We start from the raw sequence: 14,422 nt of genomic DNA on the forward strand, positions 1-14,422 counted from the left end.
TAGACTCCAGACTGCCTTCCCATAGCCCACCTGAGGCTCAGGTGATGTTGGGGTATCTGGGGAAGGGGGGTATATCCCGCATTTATAAATCCCTGATTAACAATACCCCGGTGGACTGGAGCGGGCTAAAACAGCGATGGGAGGCCTGGGTGGGACCCCTGGATGAGGCGGACTGGAGGGACGCCCTTATGGGCCCTCGGTCGCTTACCACCTCCGCTAGGCTGCGGCTCATCCAACTCTATTACCTCCACACTGCTTATCTGACTCCGGACCGCCTGTATCGTGCGGGCCTCCGCGTGGACGCCTCCTGCACTCGCTGTGGGATAGCTCCGGCGGACTTTTTCCATATGGTGTGGTCTTGTTCCCGTCTGGAGGACTACTGGGCAATGATCGAAGCCGAGCTAGCGGAGGTCCTGGGATGGGAGGTTCCCCACGAGCCTAGAATGGCCCTGCTGGGCATCATGGACGGGATGGACGGGTCCCGTAACGAGAAGTACTTCCTCGCCACTGCCCTTATGGTGGCTAAGAGGGATATAGCGGCAGCGTGGTCACAGCCAGACCCGCCCAGAATGGCTACCTGGAGTAGAGGGGTGGATTGGTGTGCGGCCCAGGAGCGGTCGTTATACGCTGCATGGGGCTGCCCCAAAAAATTCCGCAAGATATGGGGGAAATGGCTGGGGGGCCTGTTTTGAAGGGTGGGGGCGCAGAGGGTGGGGACGGAGGATGGGGGAGGAAGGGAGGGTCTTTGCAATTGTTTGTTGATGCTTCCCTAATTGAAGTTACTGATGCCTTGTTCAATGCACTGATGTATATCATTCTTGATATTGTCCTTTATGCCGCAAAACACAATAAAAATTTGTTTATCAAAAAAAAAAAAAAAACTTGCAAATTCACTTAAAAAACCATAGGTTTCACACAAGTTATAGTTAGCTGTACATTTCACTCGTAAAAAACCAATGAAATTCCACGTTATAGTTAGATCAGGTAACTATAACTTGCGCGACCGCAATGCACAATGTGTCATTTCAGATGTCATCATTGATGTCATGAGTGATGTCACTGACCATGTTATAAGTGATGTAATATGTGACGTCATCAGCAGTTTATTATGGGCGCGCAATTTATAGTTACCTGATCTAACTATAACGTGGAATTTCATTGGTTTTTTACGAGTGAAATGTACAGCTAACTATAACTTGAGTGAAACCTATGGTTTTTTAAGTGAAAATATATATATATATATATATATATATATATATATATATATATATATATATATATATTATCTACTGGCGGTCGCCAGTAGATAGTTATAGTTAGGACCGTGTTTCCATAGGAAATCTCGAAATTCTATTTTGAATAACTTTGGCGCCGGTTGACGAATCTTCGCGAAATTTTCAAAACTAATGGGGCACTCCGCTCAGCTCCTACCCTGAAAGTCTCGGGGTGATTTGCCAAGTGGGGGCCGAGAAAAAGGGGGGGTCCCAAAACGCGTTTTCCCCATGCATTTTTCCATAGAACCTTTAGTCGCAGCTACAGCCCGGACGGCTGAACAGAATTACGTGAAATTTGGCAGAGAGGTAGACATAAGGTCAAGGAAGTGCCTTTTGAAGGTCTTGTGTAAATGTGTTCAATATTTCCTGAGAAAATAGCATTTAAAACCATATCAATATCTATACGGGCGCACCGTGCGCGCACGGTGCGCGCACCCTGCCGTGCGCGAGTGCAATTCTGATTGGTTGTTAGATGTCAGTAAACATTCGAATCGGTCGAAATCAGGAAGTGTCGGCCGCCATTTTGTCTCTCGCAGTCTGTGGCAGTGAAAAACAAAGGTGGAGAATGTGAAAAGAGGGCAGGGTAGGGAGTTCCTGACCCCCTAGCCTTTGTCAGGGGGTCACTGAAGGACCCCCAAGGGTGAAAAAAACATTTATCCTTTTTCCGAAAAAGCGCGGGGTGCGCACACCTTGCGCGCACGGCACGATCAACGCATCGTAGGCGCTCAGTGCGCGAAGTGCACCGAGTGCCCACAGCGCGGGCACGTTGCGCGAAGCGCAACGTGCGCGCACGATGCGCACACGGTGTGAAAAACCTGAAAAAAATATATATTAATAAATACATAACTTAGCATTTAAAAAACCATACAAATTCACTTAAAAAGCCATAGGTTTCACACACGTTATAGGTCGGAATTAGCATTCAAAAAACCTTGCAAATTCACTTAAAAAACCATAGGTTTCACACATGTTATGGTTAGCTGGACATTTCCCTCGTAAAAAACCAATGAAATTCCCCCGTTATAGTTAGTGCAGGCAACTATAACTCACGCGACCGCAATCCCCTGCTGATGACATCAGATATTACATCACTGATTACATATGTGTCTTTCTGAAAAATAAATATTTGTAATATATGTATAGCTAAAGATTAATGGAAGAAGACATGGGTAAATAGGTGTCTAAATACAGTGATGTAATATCTGATGTCATCAGCAGAGGATTGCGGTCGCGTGAGTTGTAGTTGCCTGCACTAACTATAACGGGGGAATTTCATTGTTTTTTTACGAGGGAAATGTCCAGCTAACTATAACATGTGTGAAACCTATGGTTTTTTAAGTGAATATATATATATATATATGTAGAAAGAGAGAGAGAGAGTTTTTTCCCCACCAAAAATAGCAAAGGTTAAAGTGATTGTATAGTTAGGTATGGTAATGAGATCTTAGCGTGTATTAAAAAAAAGTTTTAAAAACCCTAGAACTTCACTGCAAAAACTAAAGGTTAAAGTGGCGTGATAGTAGGTGTTGAAATAAAAATGGAAAATTTGAATGAAATAGCAAATTATGAGAAACTGATATACAAATTCAATGATAGATGTATGCATTTTAAGATTGTGTGGGGAATAGTTTTTGAAAACATACTGAAGAAGGCATGCAATACGTTAGGATGTAATATATTAGACTCAAATTTCATCTTTTGTTTTCCTGAGAAGAATGAGTGTGTAAATCAGAGAAAGAAACATGATGAGGGGATAATAGTAGGCTGCATTTTCATGTACATAGGTGAAGATGAATGGGGCGGGACACAGAAAATGTGGAAAAGTTAGGGTCTCATACCAAATAGAAGGAGGGATAAAGGGAAATACTTTCTTCATACACATAATATGTTTTTCTGCCTTTCTTACCTTTGAGTAACAGCTATTGTAATTAATGCATAGGAGAATATTTGGATTATAGTGAATGGCTGTATCTGAAATGTGAGGAAGTGCAGGGGGTTTGCTGTATGCTGACCTCATCATTGGCTTATGTTGTAAGACGTTTTGTGCAAATATTTATACAGATGTTGCAATATACATGTATATTTGCTGTCTGTAAATCAATTAACAATTGTGCTAAGAGATAGTGCTTTGTCCAGCTAATTGTCCACCTTCCTTGAGACTAGCAATTACTAGATGATGCTCGCATAGGCATCTACCTTAGTAAAAGTACTGAATCAGCTCTTTTAACTCTTCTCGATGATTTACAGTCAATAGCTAACAATAGCAGCACAGATGTCCTCATTTTTTCTAGACTTATCCATGGCTCTCGACACTGTGAACAATACAATCTTGCTTTCTAGATTACAGAACCATGGACATATTGGGACTTATTGGTACTCTGTTGGCATGGTTCTCTTCTCTGCTAAAGAAAAGATGCCAAAAGTCATCTTAGGCAATTTTACATCTCATACCATTTCGACTGGTGTCCCACATGGGCTCTATTCTCTCGCCAGATCTATTTCATACCTATATGCTGCCTCTCATTAAACGTATTAGTTCCATTGGCTGTAGGTTTTATAGCAATACTGACAATACTAAACTAATTTTTCAGCTCAGTGGAGCATCAGCCATTTTAACTGCTCTTCTCCACTGGCTATCTTAACATTACGTCATGGATGGGCCAATATTGGCTCAAATTAAATATGAAAAAAGCTGAAATGCTTGTCTGTGGCAGGGACCCATGTTGACTCTGACTACTCTTTCTTTGTCCTGATTTTTTTGGTCCTTTTCCAACTTATAAAAAAACAGTGAAAAGTCTTGGTATGAGCCTCAACAGCAAATTAACTCTTTTAATCAATCAATCAGGATCTGTAGAGCACGGCTACTTCATCTGTGATGGTCTTGAGGTGTTGTCTGTTAAACTGCCTGTTCTCCTATCAGTTGAACATACATGCCTTAAGGCTCTTCCTGAATTGCTGGAACGATAGTGAGGGATCTGAGGTACATGAGGAGCTCGTTCCAGGACTTGGCAACCATTTGAGAGAAGGAGCAGCCTACCCTGTTTCAGGTCTCAGCGCTAGTATTTTTCTTATTCCCCGACTCACATTAGAATGTAGGAAATCCATGATTGCTGTTCCCCTCAACGGCACCACACTTGATTTTTGAAATTCAATTTACTATGGTATTTTTAAACACCTTCTCCAGCAATGCATGGGGAGGCCTATACTCATAATGCGTCACTCCTTACACCTGCTTCAAGAAGGCGTAAGGTTTTGACGCAATGGCATCCTAGAAGTGGTGCAGTGGCATCCTGTGGATTTCACAGCATCACTTCTACAAGGCTTTCCTGCTTGGAAATGCCCACTCTGCATACATTATATCTGACGCAGGTATAATGTAACGCAGGGTTTACAACGTGATGCATCTCCCTAGATGTATCACTTTGTAAATTGATTACATTGTGTACACCACGCAAAGGCGGCGCAAAAGTGTTGCACGGGGCTTATAAATCTGCCCATGAGTGTAGAATGGGGAGGTAAGGAGCTATTGAACATCAAGTCCTACCACCTGTTTTTAAGAATTATTTCCAGGTATTGGTAAAAAACTTTATCCATACCTCAGAAGATAATCCACACTGTAAGACACTGTTTCTCGCTATTTCACACATGTCACATGTGCTGAGCTTAAAAACTTGAGCAGCGATAGCATATTCTTCCATGAGAGGTTCCTGTGGAGAATAAAAAACAATAGAAAGGTAAAGACTACTTTTCTAGATGGCTGCTGATCACATAGAGAAAATGTATACATCACAAATTGTTCAAGATGGATTTTGAATTGGAGTTTCCAAAACCTTTGTGATTTGACTACAGTAAAATGTTTCCAATTGTAAAGAAAATCTAGCAGAATATTGACAAACTTGGTTTCCTGTTCACATTTTTTGAAGGCAGTGAATGAACCAGCATGTTCGAATTCTTCATATTTAATGTAAGTTTTATATTGCTTAATCGTATCTTTGCAATGTCCAGCTGCTCTCCTTCCAGTCCATTCAAAAGCTCACACACTCAGTTCCTGCTTAGAGACTTTGGGCCTGATTTAGTGTTTGGCGGATTGAATACTCCATCACAAATGTGGCGAATGACTCCTCCGCTGTATTACAAGTTTTATAGAATATAATGCACTCTAAACCCTTTGCCATCTGTAGTAACTCTTTTTAAAATGAACATTTAAAGACTGTGCTGGATGTTGTATTAATAAATTGAAATTTTGAGAGGTGTCATCTGCGATATTGGGAACAAAATAAACATATATATTAATTAATGTAATATAATAATTAATGGTCAGCTGTAGTAACATACTTGTCTCAAGAAGTGGTTGCAAAATGTGCACTAACTTTTTGTGAGCAGTATTTTATTTTGTGAAGCGGTCTATGTACTAATAGGTCAGAATGCAAAATAAGGAATTACAAGGGATCACAGTTGACTTGCCCAATTAATATCATTAGACATGATGCACTTTGCAACCTTATATTCCTTGAGTTCCATAAAGAAACGGAGTCGCTTTTTCAGTTTGGGAGAATTCAGTAAGAGTACACAGAGTTCCGCTGGACCACAACCGAATCCCTTCAAAGCTGCTGCCCTGATTCCCAATGGGGAAAAGGTGGAAGCATCAAGGGGGACACCTTTCCCTTTAAGAATCAGTTACCATCCTAACTTGAGATTCAGTAACTGATCACTGTTTTGTGACCAGAATTATGATCCGAAAGTATTGATACATAGTTTACTGCATCTCAATTTGGAATGAAACACACGTAAGACACACCTTTCAAATTATGATTCAGTTATGATTTCTAAACCCATTTAACGATTTGAAAGAACTTTCATTAGTCACAAAATGAGGTCGTAAACCCTGCATTTTATCGAAATGCAGTGTTTACAACCACAAAATCCCATTGCACATCAGACCTATAGTGGGACAACTAGGCCTTAGATTGAGGTCTAGGTCCTGGTAGCACCACGCTGAATGATTGGGCCACATAAACCATGGATATAGTGTCAGAGTAGGCCCGAGTGACCTTACGCCCCTTTATTTATCTCCTTGGGTGGTGCTCGGCCCCGGGGAGTGACATGGTGGGTATTGCGAGGGGTAGAGGCCGGCTGGCTCTCTATATTCCTCCCAGTTTTGATAATGTTCCAACTTGAACAACTCTTTATAGTTGCAGCAAACGTACAAAGTCTCGCAACCTCTGGCTTGGATCGGGGTTTGGCCAGGCACTATACTTCTCTCTCCGGGAGGTGTTTCTGGACCCATCTTTTCGCCTTCCGTGATGACTGAGTTGTTGGCACCCGGGAGGTATACTATTTCAAAGTCTATGCTTGTAACTGTACTGCCCATCTCTCGATCTAGGGGGGCGCTAGACGAGTCACGTCTGTGAAGAGTGGAAAAAGAGGCTTGTGATCCATATTTACCTTGAACTCCTGTCCACAGAGACACAGGTGATCACCCAAGCCTCCCTCTCTAGCGTGTTTCCATATCTGACAGAGCTCGGCTGGCATAAGCAACTGGTACCCACTCTATTTCGGTGCAGTCCTGCATAAGCACAGCACCAAATCCCACTGGGCTGCCATCGACGATTAACTCCATCCTTCTGTGGGGGTGGAAGTATGCCATGGTGACTTTGTCTAGAAGGGCGTTCTGTATCAATCTGAATGCTTTGTCTGCCTCATGCCACCACTCCCATGCGACATCAGAGTGTGTTAGGGCTTGTAGAGGCTCTAACATTGTGGCCAAATTGGGTACAAATCTACCGCAGTAGGTGGCTATACCAAGGAAACTGCAGATTTCCATTGGGTTCCACTGAATCATTGCATTCTTGATGGCCGTGGCTTAGTTGGGATCTAAACAGAGGCCCTCTTGAAATGAGATGTATCCAAAGGATTCTATTGACTCCTGATAACAAGAGCATTTGTTCTTGTGAAGGTTCGGACCACTGTGTGCTAGATGTTGGAAGGTGTTCCTCAGGCAGACGTGATGTTCCTCCAGGCTGTCCGAGTTAATGAGCATGCCATCACTCAAGTTAATAACTCAGAGTAGCTGAAATAGTGTCTCTCTGATAGTATTTTGGAAGACCTCCCCTGTGGAGGAGACACCAAAACTCAGGCCTCTTGTAGCTTCGGAGTCCGGACGTGCATGGAGAACGCCGTTCTATACCGGCTCTCAGGGGCAAGCTCCACATGGTGATAGCCAGAGTTGTGGTCCAACTTTGAGAACCACTTGGCTCCATTTAACTTGGTTACAATGTCATTCATCTTTGGTGTTATGTGGCACTCGTGCCAGATGGCATGATTGGGGAGTCTCATATACACACTTAGTTGTATGGCACCCGGTTGCTTTGGCGCGATCACCAGCAACAATACCCATTGTGTGGGGCTATTCACTTTCTTAATGACCCTTAAGTCTTCGAGCATCTGCGGTTCTCGCTCAACTTGGAGCCTCAGGTGGAAAGGGACCCATCTACGTCTCAACATTGTGGGCTTGATCGAGCCATCGATGTTCCATTTAACTTGTTTGCCTTTGAGTCTTCCTAAACCCTGGAATAGATGTGGAAACTCTGTCAGTATGGACTTGGCATGCGACTTGTGTACTTGGTTGGCAAAGAACACAAGTTCTAAGTCTTTCACTGTTTTATCACTCAGCAATGTTCCTTTCTTCCCCTCCATGATGCAGAACTTCATTCACATGAAGTGCTCGTCACTGGTGACTTCGACTTCTAAGACTCCCCAGAGGGGCAGTGGGTCTGTACCCCCATAGGTATATATTTTGGCCCTGGGGGTAAGAGTTGGGGGTGCAGCGACAGGTTTTCATATTGTTCAGAGTCCATAATGTTTATGGATGCCCCTATTTTAATTAGCGCTCTCACTGTGGTGTTAGCAATCTTCATCACACACATAGGGGTTGGCCTCCTTTCGCGATCTGCTCTGTCTGCGAGCAACACCAGAACAATCTTGTTGTCTTCCTCCTCTGCATCGACGTTAAACCCTAGGCAGTCCAGTCCTTCCTCTTCTGCTGTGTCTGCTGTGTCGGCCAGTGATAGATAGTGGAGTGATGCTGTCATTCTCCTGGGCCTAGTGGTGGTGGTATGAGGCCTTTTGCTGCAGCAAACCTTTGGAGAGTGATTGACTTTACCACAATTTGAGCATGTCCATCCCTTCACAGGGCATACTCAGTGGGTATTGTGCTCCAGGCCACAATTGCCACAGATTCCACTTGACCGCAAATGTTTGATGGCTGTGTAGGCCTCGGGCGTCATTGTATTTCTTTGACCTTGATGCTAGGAGCTCGAGGAGGGCCAGTCATTATCAGAGATTTGCTAAGTGCTGCCTCCATTTCTATTTGCCCGTGAATTTGACAGTTCATGGGATCTCACCAGCACTAGAATGTCGTTGAGTGAGATTCCTGGCTGTCTTAATAGGGATCCCTTCCTGTTAGATCTGGGGGTCTCTAGTTGGCAGAGGTATGCACCTTAGACCAAATAGGGACCCTTGCTTCTAGTCAGGGCACAGGGACACACAAGGTAGATAACCCCTGCTCACCCTCTAGGTAGCTTGGCTCGAGCAGACAGGCTTATCCCCAAGGCAATGTGTAAGGTATTTGCACATAGACACCACAATGATCCCCCCTCCGTACACCACAAACTTAGACCACACAGGTGAGTTATAAAAAATAATATATCTTTATCTAGTTTCCGCAGTTAAAATCAAGCATCACAGATTTACACAATATTCGCTTTCTTGGTTGGTCGGGATCGTAAGACGATAGTCTCTAGTCTCTTGCGTGATTCGATACTCACTGAGAATGAATCAGTTCGTAGGCTCTTGATGTTTAGGCAGCTACGTTGCTCCGACGGTGTCGCTGCGCTCGTTGTAAAAGCGCTCCTCTGGCTGTTCGGTGCAAGGTTTCCACAACTCCCTCGACGAGTCCCCAGTGACGATGTCGACGTCACCGGAGTCAGCCACTCACAGCGCGGCTTCGTAGAGCAGGGAAGTACGACTCTCGATCTGCTTCAGGCCTCCGGGTCGCGGCAAGGCACGTGCCGATGAGCACGTCGGTCTTCTTGAGGCGGCAACCGGTGTCAGGCCCGGATCAGCGCGGCACTCTCCAGCAAGACAGAGAGCAGCCAGCCCACTTCACAGGCAGATGTTGAGAAGCTTGGTAGAACAGTCCACGGTCCCTGCAGCACACAGCAGCGCAGGGGGGACACAGCAGAGTCTTGAGTTCTTGGCAACCTTTCTATCCCTGGGTTGCGAAACAGGAGGTCAGCTCTTCTCAGGCCCTTGGAGATTCGGTTGAAGACACAGCACACAGCAAAGTCTTGTTTGGTCAAGTAGGTAGGGTCAGCACACAGCGAGACCCCTTCTCCTCCTCAGCTTCAGTTGTACAGCAGAACAGGTCAGCCCTTAGAGCACACAGCAAGGCAATCTTCCTTTAGTTCTTCAGCGGTCCGTCTTTCAGCAGAGGTTCCTCTTGATGGTAGAATCTAAAAATCTGTTGTCAGGGGTCCCTTACTTATACCCCTAAAAGTCTTTGAAGTCTTTGTGCAAGTGGGTCCTGAGCCCGGTCTGATCCAGTTCTGGGTGTCGCTGGAGCACTTTGTTTTTCCTGGCTTCTCCTTTTCTTTCAGAGTGAGGGGCAGAGTCGTCAGCCGCCCAGCGGGAGGTGGAGCCAGTATTGTGGCAGGCAGGCACATCCCTATTCACTCCCAGGTGCTACCTCCTCCCTCCACTCTACTTGCAAATGCAGGTATTCAGCAAAGGGCTGACTCAGCCAACCTCCCGGGGGATCCCCAGCCCCTGTCACTCTCAAGCCAGACAGTCAATCCACAAGCGCGCCCAGGCACACAGAAGGGTCAGACAAGAGAACAGCCACTCTCTAAAAAGTACTGTCCTCCAACTCAGGATTTAGAAACAACCTCTCCTAAAAGATGTGTTATTAAATGCTGAGCTCAGGGATATCAAATACTCATGTCTTATCTTGTTCCTATGAGAAGATAGGTTGATAGCCATTGGCACCTGCCTCCCCCATGTTAGCCTATGGAGCAAGATAACCTTGCAGCAGTGAACACGCAAAATGGCCGCGGTTCACTACCAGCGCATGGTACCTGCACTAGTACATGCGCTACCTCTTATATGCACTGCACCCTGCCCAGAGGGGTACCTCGGGTCTTCCATAGGGATGACTGATGTGCACAAAAAGGGAAGGGTTAGGCCTAGTCAGTGTGGACACCGACCAGGGTGACATGGCAGTCCGGGGACTGCGGCAGGCCTGCGGCGGCAGGCCTGAGACACCATTTTAGGGCTACTCGTGTGGGTGGCGCAACCAGCGCTGCAGACCCACTAGTAGCATCTGTCATCACCCGCCCTGGCACACACAGTGCACTTTACTAGGGACTTCCTGGTGATACAGATATGCCAATCAGGTATATCCAATCAATAAGATATCTTACACAGGGAGCACTCACACTCGGGCCCTGATTAGCAGTGGCCGAGTGTCCAAAGCATCTAAACCAGCAAAACGAAATCCAGCACAGCGTCAAAATCCAGGTAGCAGAGGCAAAAAGATAGGGGAAAAACCCACGCCAAGGATGTCAGGTCTAACACTTCCCATTAGCAAATTCATTACCAACTGAAACAATGATAAATAATTCGATATTTGGAAGGTACGCCTACAACACATTCCTTCCAGATATCAATAAGGATCCATTTGCAACCAAATGTTAGGAGTCAATAAAATGTTTTGATTCCTAAAAAGGGATTAGTAAATAAGGAAAAAGGTTTTAACAGTCACAAACACAGAGCTTGAGAGTTTGCAATTGTTAAAATGCTTAGTATATATGTCCCTAAACATTATGACAGGTCTATGAGGCCACCTAAGCTCTTGTCAGCATTAAGACTTGGGATGTATGATGTAACAACGCGAGTCAGTTCAACGCGTGCAGTTACATCGCATGCTTTACAACGCATGCGATGTTACAACGCTATGCCATTCCAACGCAAGTCTTTACATCGACTTGCGCTAGATGGCGTGCTAACATTAGAAAAGTGTAATTTACTATTCCAACTCCAATCCATTTAACAGTAGGGAAGGTGTTGGGATAGTAAACTTCACTATTTGTAATGTTAGCACGCTATCTAGCGCAAGTCGATGTAAAGACTTGCGTTGTAATGGCATTGCGTTGTAACATCGCATGCGTTGTAACGCATGCGATGTAATGGCTGCGCGTGGTAAAAACCGCGTTGTAATGGCTGTTCCCCTAAGACTTGCCTAGATAAGTAGCACATAAAGAATACATTTTATATAGAGCATATGGTACTGAGACCTTGTTGGCTATCCTCAGCCTACAACAAGTATAAAGTCCTGATACCTAAATAGAAACAAGCAGTGGCAAAGCCAAAAACATCTGGCCTTCATTTTGAACTAAAACATTAAAGAAAAGTCTGGCTCAGTGAAAAAAACAAAAAAAAACATAGTAACTTTCTGAATACAATGCACCTATAAGTTACGGAATGTAATGTGTGATGATGCAGTGTATTTTTGAGAGGAAAAATATTCCCTTCTGCATTCCAATGCAAGCTATTATTAGGGGGTAAAATGTTAGACAAACACCCAATTGCATGAGTTGAGAGCTAAATACTCCTCTGGGTGGTGCCAAAACCCACTCTATGTATATTTTTGTTTTTATAAACTGGATTTTATTGTTATTTGACAACAACCACATTGCTACATAGTCAAGCACCTTAGCATCGAAAATGTCATGGAGGAACATCTTACAGTACAATTCCGATTATTTGCATTTAGCACAGCCCACAGTATGCCAGCCGTTTCCCCCATACCTTTTCATGCTTTGAGCTGCAGCCCCAGGAGGTGTAGACAGCTTCTTTTTGCTAGGCGCACCAGTCCATTGTGTGATCCCAGGGGGCCAGTGAGGAGAGAGAAGCTGCCTTCCAGAGTTTGGTGATGTCTTATTTAGCTAATGCAGTTGCAATCAACACCACACTCTATGCATTTTTTAAAGACTAGTCTTGCAAACAGCTGTGCCTCCAAGGCATTTATTATTTATTTATTTATGAGTTTGTATAGCGCTAGAATCGACTCCAACAGGAGTATCTCTGCGCTTTTGGGCCAGTAGGTCCTTCCCTCCAGCAGAACGAGAGAGAGCTGAGCTAAATCTTATTTTTAAACAGCAGAGTTTTGAGTTGTTTCCTAAATGTCAGATGTTCAGAGCATAGTCGAAGAGTCAAAGGGAGACTATTCCACAATGTAGGTCCCACCACAGATAGAGCTTTGCTTCCGTGCCTAGCTTTCTTGGCACGTGGTACTACCAGCAGATGTCCACTACTGGATCTGAGCAATCTGGAAGGAGTGTAGGGAATACATTTCTTTTCCAGGTAAGAGGGAACTTGTCCATTTATGCTCTTCTGAATCAGACAGCATATTTTGAATTTTATCCTTTGACGGATTGGGAGCCAATGTAGTTTATCCATTTACTGTTTCACAGAAGGCCTACGCCCAGGTAAAATCCCTTTACTCTAATGCCTTGGGCCACAAACCACTCCCCATAGTATGAGCTCTGTGAAAGAATGCACTCTATTAAGTGCTGTATTTTATTCTTTCATGCTGTGCAAAGTAGTGACGACACCTTTTGATGATAGCGGCACGTGGGGTACTCCAATTTGAATTCTATGAAGGTTGACATTTAGAGCACAGTTTACTTTTCCTCGTTACCTTTGTGTAGTGAAATTGCATCGGGTCATCTGTGGAAAGAGACACCACCAGGCCTTTCTCGTGGAAATCCAGCAGCGGGTTCTTGGCATACTCCAGGAACAGGCTGTTGTTACTCAGGGGCGACATAGCAATGGGGATTTTGCAGAGAACGTACAGGTACTGCAGGACCGGACTCTGTAAATAAAACACAGAGAACTTTACATCACAGAAGGAACGCAGAGGCACGGACAACCAAATGCAACCATTATCTCTTCATTTCTTTTCTTTTAGCCTTTGCTTTTCAATATAATATTTTCAACGTTTTAACAACCAGTATTTAGTGCAATGACCTAAGATGGAATCTAAATTATACGACCAGACACTACCCAGAGTCTGGATGGTGTGACTGATCTAAAACATGCAGCATGTTATAATGTTGTCATCATGGTCTTGCACCCTCTTAATTGAATTTTTCTATGGCCCAATGTAGTCCAAGTACCAAGTGAAACACCAAAGCAAATCCCTTTTTATTTTGTTTACCAAAGTTACATTTAACATGTTTAAAAAGTGATCTACTGTTGGAAGTTCCCTTAATCTATTTTTCAGAGGATTTCATCTCCGCTCAGCGCTAAGCCTCTTCATGCTATGTTGTGCACTGCGTTGAATCATCATGCCCACGTCCGATGTGTATGTAGCGGGTGGTTAAATGTGACTATGCAAGTGCCTCACCGATAGTTTGTAACGCAACATGTGGTTTAATCTTTAATAAAGGTTTAGTTTACAAATCCAGTGAACTGAGGCGGTGTTATTCTTTTTCTTCTCTCCAAAGCCTGGGTGGTTCCTAATGGGTTGAGTATGAGGACACAAAAAAAAAAAAAAGAAGAAAAAAAAATAAATAAAGGTTTTCGAAAGCAAAAAAAAAAAATCTCTTTTTCAGAGTTAGGATCGACAGACATTTTAGCTGACAGATCAGCATACACTCTGACACAATTGCAGATTTCCCTTTGGAGTAAATCTACGACCAGGAGCAGGAGAGACCCAAAAGCCAGATAATTCTCCTAAAAACATCAAAAGTGAATGCTGGGTGTCAAAGGAAAGGCTATCCCCAATATCTAATGGTGACCAATGGGAAGAGGATTCTCCACTGCGTTTTGCACATGTGTGCCATGCGTGCTTCAGCGGATCCTCCGCGTGGTAGACAATGCTTAGCATTACGCTTAGTGAAGAGCGAGTGTCTGTATACATTTATTATTTGCCTAGATATTCAAAGTATACTCAATATGTGAATTTCAGAAAATTTGTAAATTTATGAAAACCATTGGCATAAGTCAGAAAGAATCTTTTTACTTTAGTATCGAAAATAAACTTAGGCAGACTGCAGAACCAGTGACTCTGTCCCCTCAATGATATC

General features: G+C 44.0%; 1 protein-coding gene across 1 annotated transcript in view; it reads right to left on the reverse strand.

Annotated features, from left to right (window-relative positions):
• The window catches only part of AMPD1 (adenosine monophosphate deaminase 1), a 567,491-nt gene that overhangs the window by 62,016 nt on the left and 491,053 nt on the right, over positions 1-14,422 (reverse strand). Inside the window, exons 13-14 of the mRNA XM_085615836.1 lie at positions 13,033-13,206; positions 4,871-4,981 (exon numbers count right to left, since the gene is read on the reverse strand). Coding sequence (XP_085471962.1) covers positions 4,871-4,981; positions 13,033-13,206 — 285 coding nt within the window. The remainder of the gene's footprint in view (positions 1-4,870; positions 4,982-13,032; positions 13,207-14,422) is intronic.

The sequence above is a fragment of the Triturus cristatus genome, chromosome 7 (assembly GCF_964204655.1).
Source record: "Triturus cristatus chromosome 7, aTriCri1.1, whole genome shotgun sequence".
Lineage (NCBI taxonomy): Eukaryota > Metazoa > Chordata > Amphibia > Caudata > Salamandridae > Triturus > Triturus cristatus.